The 19,410-nt window shown below is 37.9% G+C and overlaps 1 protein-coding gene across 3 annotated transcripts in view; it reads right to left on the bottom strand.

Moving 5' to 3' along the window:
* Positions 1-1,377: 1,377 nt before the first annotated feature.
* LOC309475993 (uncharacterized protein) overlaps positions 1,378-19,410 on the bottom strand; it is a 104,591-nt gene continuing 86,558 nt past the window's right edge. For all 3 annotated transcript variants that reach the window (XR_014197899.1, XM_082139057.1, XM_082139056.1), the window contains 2 exons: positions 14,073-14,219; positions 1,378-5,562 (listed from right to left, as the gene is read on the bottom strand). Coding sequence is in view for 2 of the 3 variants with exons in the window: in XM_082139057.1 (XP_081995183.1) it covers positions 4,418-5,562; positions 14,073-14,219 (1,292 nt within the window). In the remaining variant the exon portion in view is untranslated. The remainder of the gene's footprint in view (positions 5,563-14,072; positions 14,220-19,410) is intronic.

The raw sequence follows: 19,410 nt of genomic DNA, 5'->3' as shown, positions 1-19,410 counted from the left end.
AGATGGGACATTCTTTAAAACGTCTTCTTCATTCGGGTTCGAACAGCGTGAGGGAGCGCAATAATGACAGCATTTTAGCAGATTTCTTTTGACCGTAAAGCAATTGTTTACATCGCGAGACCTGATATCACACGATACTTTCTGACGCGGCGGCCGCCGGCCCGCCGGCTCAAAGTTGCAAGTGCGGATTTTCCGCTCACAGGCACCAGGGGGGTGCGAAACGACCACCATTCAACCCGAAATAAGTAATATAACCATTCCAATGACTCCGAAGCTGTTCAGTTAAGGTAAAAAAGTTACTTAGATCACCTTTAAGTTAGGAGTGGATGGTAGTTATTTTTGTGGTGAATTAATCAAGAAATTTATTGTACTGGTCGTCAGTACTGTTATTTTGCCTCAGGGCTGGTGGACTGAGAAGATAATTTATTGTTTTAAAGAGCTGTTTTGAATTTCCTGGATTATTGTTAATGATGTTGGAATAGTATTTTGACCGTGCCAGACTGAGTGATTTGGAATATGATCTTTGGTGCTGTTTTATGGACAGTCAGCCCAGAGGCAACATATCGCCTCTCAAGGACCCTTCCAGCTGCCTTCTATCTACGCAGCGCACCAGTGTACCACGGAGCAGAGCGTGTAAATGTTACAGTCCGTGTCTTGAGGGGCGCATGGGCATCAAGTATCTCTTGCAGTCCAGTATTGTAATGGTCGACAAGCGCATCAGGAGCAGAGTGATGGGTGGATATGGCCAGGTTTTGTAGGTCGTACGACAGGTGTTCAAGGTTAATTTCTTTTGTTTTGCGAAAGCAGATTTTGGCTTATTGAGTAAGGTCAGGAATGAAAAGTCTAATGATATGGCATTGTGATCAGATATGCCTAAATCATGTACATGAACATTGTTAACAGGAAAATTTGTTATAATGAGGTCCAATGTGTGCCCTTTTGTATGGGTAGGGATGTTTGTATGTTTATCATAAATTAATTTATGAATGCTTTATTTTTAAGCAAATATTATGCAAAAAATTTAGGCCTATTTTATCCAAAACTGTAAAGGGTTAGGTTATAGCCTATAAAAATAAAGCATTGATAAATTATTTTATGCCAAACAACATATTACTGTATTACTAAGTGAACTCATTTATAGTTATAAACTCCAATAATAATAATAATAATAATAAACAAATGGCGGTGAATCCAACCCTGGGAGCACAGAGGACAAAGGAAAGCCCAGTCAACATAAAAAAAATAAAAAAAACTACAAAGATGGCAAAAGAAACAGGAAGTATAACAAAAGTCCATGTATACACACATACAGCAATTGACAGTTTGCTTGCAAAAGACTTACGTTACCTTATTTTGTGAACAAATAAAAAAACTAGATTAAAGTGAAAACAAATGAGATATTTCTCTCTTTATTGACTTAAAAGGTGTCCAATGCAACATGAGAAGGGGAGAATCAAATAAGCATCTAGTTGCAAAGCTACATGATCATTTCTCTTACATAGGCACTTGGTAAATACATCAAAAGTTGTAGAGTAACTAGATATTTTTAGCACAACAATGAAGAACAATTTAATAAAAAATCTCAGAGAAATGTCAGCTTCCCAGAGTACACTTGAGCACAAAAACATTTTGTACATGTAAAAAACTTTTGAAATTAATTTTTTTTATAAAAGAGAGTAAAATAAAAAAAGTCACACATATACATGAGAAATTTTAAAAAAGGACAATACAAAAATCATAATGAATAATAATTCAATTTATATCATAAAGATGATGATATAAAGGAATAAAACTTCTTAGATATAGTTCTTTTAGGAGAAACTTTGAGTAAATCTCAATCTCAAACTTGAAACTGTTGGTTTTAGGATGATTGTGTGGTCACTTGTTTTGGCTAGTTAGGAGGACAGGAGTTTGTGGAAGAAACAACTCTTACTGCTCGACATTTTGTGTTTTAGAGCCATAACTACATTAATAAATTTGTAAAATTTTACCTTATATTAAGAGTGATTATATATTTTTTGATTAATGTGTGTGTTGTGTTATTTGTATTGTATCACGTGATTTTGACTAGTTATATACGTGTTACGTATGCGTAATAATTCTGAAGATGAAGGAAGGGTTGGTGCTAGACAGTCTTTTGACCGTGGAAAAAGATTCTTGTTTTTGGTATGTGAAAAGGTGTAAAATAATTTTTGAGTTTGATTTCTTTTAAAATGTAACAAGACAAAGAAAAAGTAAAGTTTTACAAGATTGATGTGTCAAATCCTTTGCTCCACACCCTTGTGGAAATGTGGAAGAACGGAAAATGGCTCAGATCGCCATTACATTGTGTTACGTTTGAACTAATAATGTCTGAAATCATGGTTCCTGTTCAGATTCAGAAGTTTTGAGTAGGGAAGCTAATTTATTTTTTCACATGAAGGACAGTGAACTCATTATATCCTTAATTACTTCTCTTTTAGGCCTAACATTCTAAACACTTGAACAAAATGTCGATTGAAAATCTCAGATGCTGACCAGACGTTATCAGAAATATACTGTCAAGAGTAGTCTCATGACATATTGAGTAATTCAATTAACCTAGAAATCTAGACGCACCCTAGCAGCAGCATGATTTATTTTGCAGCCAGTGTAGTCTAGCAACTCTCCATTGACTTTGAGCTGGAATAACCAAACTCTAGTCAGGCCAATCAAATCATGCATAGAGTCGGTGGGCGGGCTTAACATAATGACGCAGAGTTGTGACAGTCCTACTTGAAAAAAGAATGGCTGCTGCTGCTGGCGAACAACGGTCTTTCGAATCGGCTTTGATACCGGAGCTGATATTAACTAGCTCCGCTGGTGGGCAAATGCTCTAGCTGGTTGTAGCACTATCATATTGCGTGCAGAGGGAATTTGAAAGACTTTAAATCTTTTTTAAAGAAGAAGATCCCGCCCCTCGGATTGAGCCGTGCCAATGGTGAATTGACAGACCTAACATCTTGATTGCCAGGCTATAATCAAATATGATTAAAATGAGACTTGAGATCTAATTTGGCTTCTACCTAGTAACAGAAAGGTTTGCATATGAAGAACCAATCAAATTGTAGGAAAATTATAGTTAAAAGTATATTAGTTGAATTATTTTTGCTGGTGGGATTCTCTCTGAAAATTGTCTGAGATCCTCCAGCCGTGGTTAAAGCATATTCGAAGGCATTGTCTGGAGTCTAGTCATTGCTGCACTGCAAGTTAGAGTTACGAGAACCAGGGGATGTCGATTGTAGACGAGACCCAGATATAGGAAATTAACATCGATTGTAGACGTTCTGGGATGCCAACTGTAGACGAGACCCAGATACAGGAAAACTAACATCGACTGTAGACGTTTGGGGACGTCGATTGTAGACGAGACCCAGGTAGACTTTAGTCAGGTGCGAAAAGACGGAAAAAAATGTATTACATTTTGGTGAGCCAGACAGGAGTCCTCGGAATCTCCCTCTGTCAGTGGATGGGGACGAGGAACCACATTGTTTTCAATCTGCCAGACTGCAGAATCCTGTTCGACAGAGGGACCATTCCAGACGGGCTTTAAAGAACTTAAGGTAGGATGACAGACTCCATACTTTTCCTTTAAAATGCTTCTAAATCAATTAATGGTTTAAATAAATTTTGGATTCTGTGAAGTAAAATTATTGAAGAAAACTGGTGATCACAATTAAAGTATTTAAGAGTTAAATTATGTTTTTCCCTTGGCTATTAATTAAGGGCAATGATATGGTTAACTTCAAACAAGGTTGTATTTGCTGAGTATTGTATTTGTTGTATTTGAGAGTGCTCCCAGCAAGATGTCAATAAAACTTTTTTCCTACAAAGAGCAACTTGTCATGCTGGACACCAGATTTGGGAGGGAACATACCCCAAGATGCCGTAGTACTGCAACTTGCTTTTTGTTTGAATAAGACTTTAATTCTGATTTAAAATAAAGAAAGATTAAGAGAGAAATATTGAAAGAGTTAAACCAGATCAATAGATCAATATTGTTATCCTGGGATTTATGATTTTTTTGCATTTTGAAATAAATTGCAGAAATTGTCAAAATTCTAAATCATAATATACTGAACAAAATTATAAACACAACACTTTTGTTTTTGCCCCTGTTTTTCATGAGCTGAACTCAAAGATCTAAGACTTTTTCTATGTACACAAAAGGCCTATTTCTCTCAAATATTGTTCACAACTCTGTCTAAATCTAAAAAGTCCTGCCAATATCCAGCAACTTCGCACAGCCATTGAGGAGGAGAGGGCCAACATTCCACAGGCCACAATCAACTTTCTTGTGCTTCTTTCTTTCTCCAGAATGAGAACACAGATGTAATTTAAAAGCTTGAACACTTCTGAAACTCTTCCTGCACTGATAGCAAGTGTGATTTTTGTGATTTCAGTAAGATTTTTTTTGTGTGCAGCTTCCCTTCTGGTGCTGCTTCAGTTCACCCTCTGTAAAATATGCTTTTCCACAAACAAAGCACGCATGATTCTTCACACCACTGTGTTTTTTCTGGTGTAATCTTAAAACATTCGGCCTAGAAAATCGCTTTCCACACAAACACACATAAGGCTTCTCCTTTGAATGAACGATCATGTGCTTCTTCAGCGAACCTGCCAAATAAAATTTTTTACTGCACTGATTACAGTTAAATGTTTTTTCTCCAAAATGAGTATGCAGGTGTACTCTAAAAGAACCTGCCAATCTGAAACTCTTCCCACACTGATCACATGTGTACGGCTTCTCTCCAGTGTGGATTTTCATGTGATCATTAAGGGCTGCTTTTAGTGTGAAACTCTTCCCGCACTGATCACATGTGTACGGCTTCTCTCCAGTGTGGATATTCATGTGATCATTAAGGGCTCTTTTTCGTGTGAAACTCTTCCCGCACTGATCACATGTGTACGGCTTCTCTCTGGTGTGGATTTTCATGTGATCATCAAGGACTACTTTTAGTGTGAAACTCTTCCCGCACTGATCACATGTGTATGGCTTCTCTCTGGTGTGGATTTTCATGTGATCATCAAGGACTACTTTTAGTGTGAAACTCTTCCCGCACTGATCACATGTGTGCAAATCTCCAGTGTGGATTTTCATGTGATACGTAAGGTTTGCTTGTATTGTGAAACTCCTCCCACACTGATCACATGTGTGTGGCTTCTCTCCAGTGTGGATTTTCTTGTGTCTTTTAAGGAGATATTTTAGGACAAAACTTTTCCCGCATTGATCACATGTGTGCAGCTCCTCTCCAGTGTGGATCTTCATGTGATAATTAAGGGTTTTTTTGTGTGTGAAACTCTTCCCACACTGATCACATGTGAAAGGCTTCTCTCCGCTATGAACGGTCATGTGATCTTTAAGATTTTGTTTGTATGGGAAGCTTTTTCCACACTGAGAGCAAGTGAAAATTTTGATGGCTCTTCTTAGCACAAGTTTACTTCCCGTCTGTGAGCAACTCAAAGAATTTTCTTCAGTTTTGACACGATGTTCCTCCTCCGCTTCATCCAGTTCTTCACTCTCCTTAATCTCTTCCATCAGATCTAACATAAAAGTTAAAAACTTTTAATTTTCAGTAAATCATCAAAAAAATATTTTTTTTTTTTAAACATTTGCTCTAATATAGTTATATTAATAGTTAGCGTTCTTGTTGTGAACAGGCCTTAACACTTATTAACACCATACAAGTTAAAGTTTGATTACAAACAAAGACTGGAAAAAAAAAATCATGCTTTTAACAGTAAAACAATTTAATTTAATTTTCTGAAGTAAATGCAAGGGGATTGTTATGCAGTTGTTCTATGTGGGTGCATAAAACCTGTCAAAAGAGCCCACCTCCAACCTCTGATTTCTGCTCTCTAAATGGTTTGCTCTGCTCCTGTCTGCCTCATTGCTTCTGCTGTTGTTGCGTTGGTGTGTGTCTGAAAGCTTCGTATATCTTTCTGTTTTGAATCATTATTTACTATCATTCCTTGTTGTTTATACTGCTAAATAGGGGCTAACTTACTCAACATCACACATTAACCTGACATTGCTAGTTTCAATCTAAATCATTATTGCTAGCACAACACGCTAGTAATTCGCTAGCCTGTTAGCGTGCCATCTGTGCGCAGCTGCGCTCTATATTTATTTATTTTTCTTGCACCTTTTACGAGTCCATCAAACAATTTAGTCATGTCATCTTCTCCTCTTATTGTTACTTGCACCTCATGCAACATGTTTAGCATATCCTTCTCTGTCAGCACAGGATTTACATGTGATAAATGCAGGGAGATAGTAAAGCTGACGGGGAAGATTTCAGAACTAGAGACACGCATCCAAGCTTTAATCTAGGTTAACTGTAAGAGTACAAGGGTTTTAAATACTGCTTTTGATGCGACTAGCTTAGTGAACTCTTTACATTGTTCGGTTCCGGCTGAAGTAGAGCCGGTGCAGCAGGGCAACTGGGTGACAGTGAGGCGCTGTAATCCCAGGACAAAACACTGCTCTTCCGTTCTGATTACAACTTCAAACAGATTCTCCCCTCTCAGTGAAACACCCACTGTAAATCCTGTTGAATGTGCCCTAGTTATTGGTGATTCTATTACACGGAACGTGAAAATAGAGACACCAGCCACCATAGTCACATGTTTGCCAGGAGCCAGAGCGCCTGACATCAAAGCAAATTTAAAAGTGCTGGCTAATGCTAATCGTAAATTCTCTAAGATTATTATTCATGTCGGCACAAATGATGTCCGACTCCACCAGTCGGAGATCACCAAAATTAATGTTAAAGAGGTGTGTGACCTCGCAAGTATGATGCCAGGCACTGTAATTTGCTCTGGCCCCCTTCCTGTTCGCAGGAGTGATGAGATACTTAGTAGATTGTCCTCACCCGCAAAATAATATAGAATTCATAGACAATTGGAAACGTTTTTGGGGCAGACCTGACCTGTTGAAAAGAGATGGCATTCATCCCTCCTGGGATGGTGCTGCTTTTCTCTCTAGTAATATGGCACATAGTCTTAGAGCTCAAACATGACAATCTGGGGCTCAGGTCAGGAAGCAGACAGACTGGCTAAACTGACCGTCTGCTAGCAGCCTCGCGTCACCAAGGTCAGATAAATCCCATCACATAGAGCCTCTTTCACCTAGATATCATCATATAGAGACTGTGTCTGTTCCCTGAATTAGGACATACAAAAAACGTCCAAACCCATCTAAGGTAGGGCTGCACGATTTGGGGAAAATATCATATTGCGATAATAGAGGTCAATATTGCAATTGCGATATGCGATTTAATGCTATAATATTTATATGCCATAATAAACAAATGGTTTCATGAGTCAACTTGCTTGATTCTCAAGGAAAATAAATGCACACACAGATTAGTGATAATCTGCCTAAAGAAAAAAGTTCTTTAGTCAAGAGCAGTGAGTGTTTTTCTCTGTTCCCTTTGTTCTTTGATTAACTTTAGCGACATATATAATTAGTGGCTACTGTGTACTGTCCCTTTAAGACCAGCCGCTGCTCTCAGAGACGCGGATCTCACACGCGCCTCATTCTCTCACGAGTCACAACTCTTCACGCTCATCCTTAGACTACTCTTATGTTATGAAGATACTCGACAAAAAGACATTTTGGCATAATTGTGTGTGCTATTGTTCGTTCAAGCTCGAAAGAGAACTGTATTCTGGCATGCTGTTTTGTGCGCACACACAATATTAGCGCGAGTCTTTCTGTGTGTCACAGTCAGGATATTCACAGGCATTCGTGTTCATTTTGGCATACATGTGTGTTGTTCGTTCTACAGCGTACTGGCGCGCGTTTATCTGTGGGTCGTGTGTGTGTGTGTGTGTGTGTGTGTGCGTGTGTGTGTCAGGAGGACATTCACTGACAGCGCATTCTTTTCTGTCTTATCGCGCATGAATGGTTTAAAAGCTTTTGCATGAATAAGAGCGGGATCATGTAACACTAGCCAAAGGATGCCAAAAATTAACAGATGCTGCGTTAATTGCGTTAACAGCGCTAATTTGTTTATTTAATATAAAATTGCAGCATTTTGCGTCATATAATCGCGTAGGCTTGACATCGCGATTGCGATACGATTAATCGTGCAGCACTAATCTAAGGGTAAAAAATTAATTGATGTTCAACAAATAAATAACAGATATAATACAAATGAGCAAATTATAAAGCTTGGGTTGCTGAATATTAGATCCCTTACTTCAAAAGCTACTGTATACAGGCCACCAGGGCACCATACAGACTTTATCAAAGAATTTGCTGATTTTCTATCAGAGTTAGTAGGCCTACTGGTTGTCCTCTGAGTGGCGCAAGTTGCTAAACCACGTATCATGAATCCTGAACCATTCCAATGTGGGTTTGAATCCTGTGTGGGACAAGTTTAAAATTGGGTATAAAGTTGTCATTTCAATTCCTTCATTACATGTGTAAGAGCTGTACTAATGTTTCTTATGGGGTGGTGGTGGCGCAATGGATAAGACACATGCCTTTGGTGTGAGAGACCCGGGTTCGAATCCACTGTGAGACACCAATGTGTCCCTGAGCAAGACACTTAACCCCTAGTTGCTCCAGAGGCGTGCGACCTCTGACATATATAGCAATTGTAAGTCGCTTCGGATATAAGCGTCAGCTAAATGAATAAAAATAAATAAATAAAAATAAAAATACTGGTTGCAGATAAAGTCATAATTGTTGGTGATTTTAATATACATGTAGATAATGAAAAAGATGCATTGGGACTGGCATTTAAATACTATTGGAGTAAGACAACACGTGTCCTCTTCTTAATATCATTAATTCATCTTTTTATTAGGATACGTACCAAAAACTTTTAAGCTGGCTATGATTAAACCACTTGTTAAAAAAACGCAACTTGATCGTACAGATTTAGTCAATTACAGGCCGATCTCGAATCTACCTTTTCTGTCAAAGATAGTAGAAAAGGCGGTATCCTCACAACTATGTTCCTTTTTAGAAAGAAATGATATCTGCGTGGATTTTTAGTCAGGATTTAGACCGTACCATACCATTGACCTAGCCTGGGAAAACCCAGACAACTTCCGGCAAATTTAGATTTGCTCTGCAAGTAGTCTGGCAAAGAGCTCATTCGAGCCCATTTCCATGCCGTCAAAATCGCAGCACCAATCAGAAACGTTGAGGCGGGCTTTACACGATGACGATCGGTCTGATTGGTTTTAGGTCTAGCCTTTCCAATTGCGCCCAGGCATTTGAGCGACGTCCACTCCGTTGGTGAAGCGCACCAACTTTTAAATGCATTATTATATTCAAATTGCAAACACATGAGGACAGTCTCCATGAAAGACCCACTGGCAGATGAACGTGCTACTACATTTCTCTCCGAAACGGTAGGAAATTAAATTAGATTTAATAGAGGATTTTAACTGTGACAAGATGATTGACAGGGCAGTTTACGTGACAGGATGCACGCAACAGATCCGTCCGATAAAGATGACGAAGTAGTATGTCCCAAAGCTTGCCTACTTTTTTGCTACACATTCAAAAGTAAATACATTTTCTTCACAAAAAGAGTACATACTTTTATGGCGTAGTGTAACTTAGGCGAATTGGGACACAGCATATGGCTTTACACGATTGCGATCGCTCTGATTGGTTTTAGGAGTTTTAGGTCTATCCAATTGTGCCCAGAAGCATTTGAGCGACGTCCGTTGGTGACGCCCCTTTGGAAATGATTTGTCTATGGAGCTTTGCCAGACCATAACTCAGTTACTTCTGAGAATGGTCTGGTTTTAACCAGGCTACCATTGACCACAACATTCTTTTAAATAGACTCAAAAATTATGTTGACATTAGTGGAATTGCATTAGCATGGTTTAAATGATACTTATCTGACCGTTATCAGTTTGTAGCAGTAAATGAAGAGATGTCTCATTGATCACAAGTACAGTATGGCGTACCACAAGGCTTAGTACTAGGACCGTTGCTTTTCACTCTGTACATGCTACCCTTGGGACTGGGAGATATCATTAGGAAGCATGGAATTAGTTTTCACTGTTATGCTGACAATACTCAGCTGTATATTTCTTCACGCCCTCACAAAACTTACCAATTCTCTAAATTAACGGAATGCATAGGTGATATAAAAAATTGGATGACTAGTAATTTCCTACTATTTAATTCTGAAAAAAACATAGATTCTAATTATTGGACAAAAAACGTCCTCACGTAATAATCTAGAAACACTTGATGGCTGCTCTGTCAAGTCTTCGTCGTCGGTTAGGAACCTGGGTGTGCTCTTTGATACCAATCTTTCATTTGACAGTCACGTGTCTAGTATCTGTAAAAAAACGAATTTTTCCAACTTAAAAATATATCTAAATTACGTCATATGCTCTCATTGACAAATGCGGAACAATTAGTTCATGTGTTCATGACATCAAGGCTAGATTATTGTAATGCTCTCTATTGGTTGCCCTGCACGCTTAATAAACAAATTACAGCTGGTCCAAAACGCAGCAGCTCGAGTTCTTACCAGAACCAGGAAGTATGACCATATTGCACTGGCTCCCTATTAAACATCGTATACATTTTAAACGCATTATAGTCCGTCATGTCTATTGTGATCTCAAAATTCCGGCCAGCTGATAATACCTAGAATATCAAAATCAACTGCTGGCGGTAGATCCTTTTCCGATTTAGCACCAAAACTTTGGAACAGTCTTCCTAATGTGGTGATGTAATCAGCCATCATGGGGTCAATTGCCAAATATGGTGTTTCCTCGGATATAAAAGGAGATGTGACCGACATCTAGGTACGCATACTATTCCGGTTGCGGGAACTGACGTCATTCTGGGGCGCCGGTTTAGGCTCAGAAGGTAAGGGCTTTTGGTGGCAAGTGCATCTTGAATGTTTGGATCAGGAAGGGTAATTTTGGGACTCGCTCAACTTGCAGTGTGGCGGAGGAGAACAGAAAACACGTGGAGCGAATAATTACCATTTCAAGCCTTTTTTTTATGAGCACGTCATCAAGTGCACCGCGCAGCGCAAGTTATTTACCGCAGTGGTACAAGGCGTGGAGGTGTTGCAGCAGGCTTGGCAGGCTCTGGATGTTTTCAGACGCTGTTGGCTCATGCTACTCTCTCTAACTCAGTGTGATACTGAACGACTCTGGAAGGATCGGATGGTGCTTCACTTACAAGTCGCCGTGTTTGCCCTTTCTTCCGTCTTTTGCTCAAACGATCTATTCTCAATTTGTGAACTTGTATGAATTCTAATTCGACAGTGGAACTGTCTCCATCTGTTGGAGGACAACATCAGCTGATCAAAGCACGCGTCGAATATACAGCCGTCAGGATTCCTCTCACTGGTATCGTGTTCCTCGATTGGTGGACTGAGGACGAGGGGTAACTGTATAGGGACGAAAGTCTTTTGTGTCACCCTTATACTTATATATATATATATATATATATATTATTAGGAGTGTGTTGATTTGTTTGGATTTTGTATTTATTTGTTTATTTTCTTTATTTTTGTTGAATTGATTTTCTTTTGTTTGTGATTTTGGGTTTATTTGTTGGTCAAGAAGAAGGTGGAGGACCTATTGCCGCCGGTCCATCAGCAGGTTAGCTGGTGTTATTAAGAGAGCAGACAGGCCCATTTCATTGTGGTGGTGGTTTGACTGACAGTCTGCAGTGTTCACAACGGGTGGAGTGTTGTGAGAGAGCACGAGTGGTTGCAGTGTGGATCTGATAGCCAGGACAAATTCCCCAGGTTCTGAATGTGTGTGTGTGTGTGTGTGTGTGTGTGTGTGTGTGTGTGTGTGTGTGTGTGTGTGTGTGTGTGTGTGTGTGTGCGTGTGCGCTGCTTGACGTGATTCATTATTAAAGATTGTGTGTATTTTATCAAATGGTGTCTTCTGAATAAAAATTTTGTACTATCATCATGTCTGTTATCTGACTCAGCCACTACGTATCTGCGTGTTCTGTGTAACTGTATTAGTTGTGGGTTCCCGGATTAAATTTATATTAAAAATAAATCACCAACTGCCACACTAACATTGTCCGGGAAGCAGACACACTCTGTCAATTCAAAGCTAGACTTAAAGGATTAGTTCACCCAAAAATGAAGGTAAAAAGTCTATAAATTATTTTATTTTTTTTGACAATTACCTATCGTTTCGCTAGATAACAACCTCTTCTTCAGCTGTGATCGCGTACAGCCCATTTAACCACTTCAAAGACTTTTGAAACTGCATTGATTTGGACTTAAAATCGATGGTCACCAATGAAGTCAGATGAAAAATACAGAAATGTTTTCCTCAAAAAACTATTTCTCTCCCACTGAGGAAAGAAAGACATGGATATCTTGGATGGCATTGGGGTGAGTAAATCATTGGGAAATTTTCATTTTGGGGTGAACTAATCCTTTAAAACACATCTCTTTGACCTAGCATACACATAACACATTATAGACTTTATAATTCAATGTTAGGCTGCATAGATTAAGTCAGCCGGAACCGGGAACACTTTCCATAAATCCTGATGTACTCGTTACATCATAAGAAGAATGGCGTCTACGTTAATATTAGTCTCTCTGTTTATCCTGAGGTTTACAGCAGTCCGCCGGATCCAGGCTGTATCCAGATCTGATGAAGGACCTGCGCCTGGACACGACGACAGCGCAGTCCTGAAATGTCAACTAGGCTCTTCCCTGCGAAGGCATCCCTCCCCTCCCTTTACCTCTCTACAGATAAAGCGTTGTCGGGATAATTCCAGTTCGCGTGGCTATGTGGAAGCGCTAAATATTCTGTATTAATTTTAAGGCAAGACAAGTTGTATGTTGAGGGTTGATTTGTGGGGAAGGACTACTCGTCTGCGCACATATATCTCAACGCACGTCTATAGACAGTGGTGTAGTCTACGTGATACGCAGGTATACGCCGTATACCCACTAGAAAAGGCCAAGGATTTGCGTATACCCACTTAAAAAAGCGTGAGGATACGTAACAACTTCGTTTTGTGTCAGAACTTTCACACTTTCATTCATAAATTCACCCCGTCTGTGTTTGCGAAGCGACACGGATCGAATCGCGGAATCCAGTCACAAATGGAACTTGCTATATAAAGCAGAACGTCACGGAATTTGGCTATTTTTGAATGAATAAATCTAAAGTAGGGCTGTACAATGAATCAAATCTCCATATGGACTAGTGTCTATGAATATTAAAGTGGACTCTTAATGCGCATGTGCACGCCATCGGCGTTCTTGCTGGTTCGAGTTTTTGAAGTTTGTGCAGAAAGAACTTAAGAGTTTTCTGTTAAAACGGTGTCGTGTAAGCGGCCCCTATAATAACTAATGATCGTTGCGACGGAAGTGAATCAATCAAACTAACTTTAGCTGGACAAAAACTTTATTCTAGAGCTGTTATAAAGCCAAAACACTTTACTTTAATTTCCTATTATCAATGTAAAGCTGCTTTGGAACAATCTACATTGTTAAAAGCGCTATATAAATGAGGATGACTTGACTTGATATTTTGTTGTATTGTGCACCATATTGCATTTGTAGTAAGACATTTATTGAACCGTTCAAAGCTGTTCACACAGAAAATTCAGTTATTTATACAACCTCATGTTGTTCGAAGCATTTATTATTTTTCAAAGCATTTTATTATTTTATTATTTATTTATTATTTTTAACTTCTCAGAGTTTTGTTTTGGAATAAATAAATATATATAGTGCTGCAGAAGAATAAATTCATCCAGCTTTTTTTAATGATAAGGGTGAATAAACTATTTTTGGGGGGAACACTCCCTTTAACTGCTACATAATAGCACTCCAGCAAACCACCACTCAGATACAATCAACTGTGCCATTATCTTTAAAAAAAAAACTGTACTTTTGATACTAAAGCAGTTTTAATATTTGTGAGCATCTTTAGTAAAATTCTAATTTTATGTTGGTATGACAAATGTTATACTGACTGACTAACCTTTAAAGAACTGCTAAAGTTGTATAACTTTAATGTTTCACAGTATCATAAATGAAGAATCAAAAATAAACACCAACCTATCTGTTCTTCAGTCTCTTCAAGCTTCACTCTGAGGGGTTCTTGATCAGGATCACTCCTATTCTCACTGTAATCTTCAATAAACTCCATTTTTACAGGTTTCTCACAGTAATCTTCAATAAACTCCATTTTAACAGGTTTCTGTTCTTCCTGCTGGTCTGAATGCATCTCTTCACTTATTAATAGTGATAGCTTAAAAAACTGATTCGTGAAGTTTAAAATACTTTGCAAATCTTTTGTTTTGAAACAGCTTCTGTTCAGTGCGTGTCTCTTCTTCTGTTTCTGGTGGTGGTTTGGGAAACCAACTACTCTTTAAGTTCCGTTCCGCCACCCACTGGTCTGGAGTGTGAAGAGCACATACAGCTTAATGAGGGGATAAAGAAGAGAGATCAAGTTAGATTGAAAAAGTAAAAAAAATATATAAATGTTTTTATATTTTTCCTATTATGTTTTAAAAATGTTTACCATTTTCTAATATGTTCATGATTGCCTTTTATTTCCATTCGAACTTTTGGGATAGCTGAGCATTTTAGAAGCTTTGTTTCTGAGGGGCTGTTTACACAACAATGTTTTCAACTAAAAACGTAAAACTTTTTATATGTTTTGGCTGTTCATTTACACGACATTGGGCGTTTTGGGTGCCTGAAAACGCAAACTTTTAAAATGGGGTTCAAAGTGGAAGTTTTTGAAACCGGTCTTCATAACAAAAAAGGAATCTGTGGAAACAGTGGCATTACACATGCGTAGGGGAGCGCAGGGCACAACCTAACACATTTTGGTTTTGGCTCAATTATTTTTAAAAAATTAGTGAGATTAATCCTTTTTTTTTTTTTTTTTTTTTTTTTTACACAAGCAACATACACATCTCTGCAACAAATGAATACTTATTTTCTAGGACCTACCATTTTCGTACAGTTTCACTGAAAGTGACAGAAGTGCAAATGTTGCAACTTACCCCAAATGCAGGCTTAATTGAAACAGACAGAGGGGTTAGTTGTAACACTTGTGTAGCACACATACTATTTTATCTGTATAGTTTGATATTGTTTGTACATCTGTATAGATAGATATCCATACATCCATCCCTCATCCAATCATCCTTCTATTATGGATCCATATCGTATATAAATATGAAAGGGCTGCACAGTTTTGCAATAAATAAATCAATAAAATCATCAAATATTGTAATTGCTATTGAATTATATTTGTGTGTGGCAGCTGCATGCAAAATTATTATTATTAATAATAACAGTAGGCCTAATAATATGGAGCCCCTAAAGGAACGTGGTGGTGGAAAAAAAAATTAGGATGGGAGATTTTTATTAATTTTTTTTTATCTTTTGCGTTCCCTCGCAAAACCTGTTATGACCTCGGACAGATACTTCCTGTTTAAAGTTTAATGTGTTTCAGAGCTCCGTACGTTAATGGAGCGTTTCATAGTGTTTGAACTTGGACTTAAATATAAAGAAATGCGGTCAGTGCTTAACTCAAGGAGTTCAGTGAAGTTGGCAATATATTCACATAGGCTATTCGAACTTCCCTGATCAATATTCTTGAGCTAAACGTTGTTAAAACACACGACACCTATTTACAATCATATAACCTAGTCAACGAGCTACAACCCAATTCTCCTCAAAACAAGCTTTATAATATAAATGTGTTTCTATAATCAGCCGAATGAGAGACCAGTCCAAATAAGGGTCCGTCTGCAAAGTGCAAATTCCAAAACCCTTCTCCACATTTTATATTATTAAACTATTCAATAGCTTCACTGTGACACACTGTACTGTCACCAAATTCAGTTCACACATCACTACTCTCCTGCTGGTTATACTACAATAATTAGTTTGATAAAATTTGTATGATTATTTATTATGAAATAAAATCAATAACTTCACCCTTTTTAGAAAAAAAATATTCAATAACTTCACACTGTAATACAGTGTAATGCCATCAAATTCATTAAGCAAATATAATGCAAAAGCTATGGTTGTAACTTTTATGTTAGCTGCCTATGGTAACAATACAATTTGTGTAAAGCATAGACCTACTTATTTTTTATGTGCAATTACTTCTCAAACTAAGTTTCATATAACTAACATTAGAGCAGTGATGTGTGAACTAAATTTGGTGTGTTACAGTGAAGTTATTGAATATTCTTCATAATATAAAATGTGCAAAAGCAGTGTAGTATGACCAGTGGGTCACCATTGATGTGTAAACTGAATTGGGTGGCACTACAGTTTGTAGTTAATGACTATTTTTGTATTTTTGACTATGAGTTGATGCTGTAGTCGTTGGGTCGTTTGGGTTACATTGCACTTTGCAGACGGTCCCTTCGAACTTGTCTCTCAGCCGCCTGCTCATAAAGATCCATTTAGCCTATAAAGCTTCATACTTTGACATTTAAATTCCAACGGTCTGAAGGTGGGCTGTGGTGGCGTCACATCTGGAACGTCAACATCATTCCATCTCTCTTCAGATGTGCTGGTTGACATCTCAGCTTTAATACCAGTTCTTGCTCGCCCCCGTCCTCTGCCTCTTGGTGTTCTGCTGGCTGAACCTCTCTTGGAAGGTGAGGGACGGGGATCCTCTCCTGATGAGGTGCTGTCATCATGTCCCTCAGTATGTCTTTTTGCTGACTGGCTCCCAGTCTTCCTCCGATTCAATGTCAGATAATTGTCTGTGATATAAAATACAAAGAAATAAATTATTTACATCTTTTCTGTAATCTACAATTTTTTACATGCTTACACACATATAAACAGAAACACATGCACACAAACAATCAGACAAATAGAGGGTAGGGGAGAGTGGGGTACAACCTAATGCTTTTTGACTTTCTCAGTTTGTGTAAATCTACTTAGAGTTTAGAGTATTTATTTTTCCCACATTAATTTCACATGTGTAGTACAATTATGTGGTTTTATTAATACAGTGTATACTTTTTTTCTTGATATACCCCGAAATAATGGAAGTGAAATGTGACAACATGCCCCATAGGTGGGGTAAATTGTAACATGTGAAGGAGCACATTGTAACATGACCATGTCTCAATTACAAATCTCAACTATTTCTCAATAAAACATTGATATAACTGATCACTCGGATTTAGACCTACCTATATTGTATTTATATAAGGCATTCACAGGCAAATTTGCTTTATATATTCTCCCGGCGTTAACATCAGACACATATAAATGTCAGGATACACGATTCCAGGCTGCAAGTCAATATCGTTGGATCACTGGATAGGCCTATTTGGTATGTTTTAAGGAACACTATTATCGAGTCCAACCTTTAGTTTAAACTTATAATCGTTTGTTTTATATATATAATAAAACACTTACTTGTCGGGGGTGTCGTCTTCCCCATTCAAAACCATCTCCTCTGATATCGAGTCAACAGGTGAAAACGGTAGACTGTAAAAGAAATTGTGCAAACTCACTCTTCTCCACTCTTGAATACACACGAGAACCACATTTCAGTATGACAGAATTACACATAAGAATAGTTTTTTTTGGGATACATTTTTTTTATTGATTTTCATAGAGAGGATCACATACAATTACCCAAAGGTTTTTCACAATAACAGAACAAAAATGTATCCTCTGGTCGGTGGGGAAATTGTGACTTTATTTATTTTTTTAATATTGTAGACATAGATCCGATCAAAATCCATGTGAAAACAGCTTATATTTATCAAAAGAAAATTACGTGTATGGGTAGTGCAATGACAGTTTAATCCCCGCCACTCACTTCCGGTTCCGAAACTGTGGTTCTGAAACTGCTTGTGCTGTGGGTCTGCAGCTGGATACTATTGGTATCAGAGGGCGGTCAAAACAGAATGTGTTTTCATTATCAGTCAAAAGGGGGAGCCAAAGAAATGTCATCAGCATCAGGAGAGTCATGTGTTGCTGTACAACACCACCCCCAAAAAGTATCAGTTACTGGTAAAATCTAATATGATGAGATATTTGCCATTTTATATGTTACTTGCAAATACTTTTATTTCATCAAACTACAGATTTATGTCTGGTCATCAAAGAAGGAAGATGCTTTGTGTTCCCAGATAAGTGTAGTTACAACATCTACCAGCAGGGGCGAACAGGCCGTTCAGTAACTTACTAACCGGAGGAGAAGAGAGAAAACAAAACATCATGTATATTGGTCATAAACCCCTGATAAAAAATGCATTTAATACACCATGAAGATTAACTGTGTGTGATGTCTGTCTGACCTTTTGACCTTTAGTCAGAATTCATTTGTCTCTAGTTAATACGGATGTTTAGATTATTTTTCAATTATCCTGACAATTTCAGAAGAAAATGTTAATGTCACGAACACACGTTCACATGTAAAAAAGCAGAAGTAACAGCATCTTTTTTGACACTTTTAGCTCCTGACAGCTCCGTGAAGGACTGCTTATAAGCATTAAGTAGAAGTGCTTTAAACCGCAGTGTGTTTAGAGGTTAAAGTGTCTCTACACAAACAGTTCTTCTCTCTCATCTCTTTATTGATCACTTGCACAAAATACATCTTTGGTTGATGTAAAGCATTCAGATTGTTGTATTAAACTCGATCATCTCTTGCTGAAAAGTGTTTGATGTGGTGATTCAGTGACTGATGCAGCTGATGTTGGTGGTTTAGTTGTTCTGTGGAGTTTCATTATGGTTTGTGAAGAGCAGAGAAACACTAAATGAAATTGGTGATGAATTTCACAATGGAGATATTTGATAAGGCCAAACATCTGTGAATCATGGGCTTCAACAGACGTGAATTTCAAAATGTGCATATAGTCATATATAGTCAATAGTTGTGATGGGACATAAATATCAAACTAAGAGAAGGGAGGAACATAAACGGAAGAGCCGTCTAAAGTTCACACATTATTTTTGTGTTCGTGACTGTGGTCATTTGTTTTTCTTCTCAGCTTCTCAAGTTCCTATTCTAGTGGTCAATTCTTATTAGAACTGTCTAACAGTGTGTTTTACAGAAACAGCAGCCATGATGATATTAATGTTTGACACATTTTTAAAGCTGGAATGTGTATTCACTAAAGTGATTCTCTCTCTAATACTTCTTTTCATGCAATAGTTGAATCCAAGTCATGTGTGTTTTATTTTATTTATCACAGTGAGTGGCCTATCTGTTGTATTTTCTAGATCAGCGGTTCCTGCGTGCACCCCGCGTAAGAGAATGTCTGTAATGGCTGAAATATGATATCTTTATTGTTTTTGTACGTATTTAAACTAGGTAAACTTCACATGTCAAAGTTGTATTGCGAAATTACATTACAAGCTGTAAATCACTCACTATTACATTTCATTTTACATA

This window comes from Leuciscus leuciscus, assembly GCF_965113295.1.
Source record: "Leuciscus leuciscus genome assembly, chromosome: 15".
Classification (NCBI taxonomy): Eukaryota; Metazoa; Chordata; class Actinopteri; order Cypriniformes; family Leuciscidae; genus Leuciscus; species Leuciscus leuciscus.
This window is presented reverse-complemented; position numbering and strand designations above follow the sequence as displayed.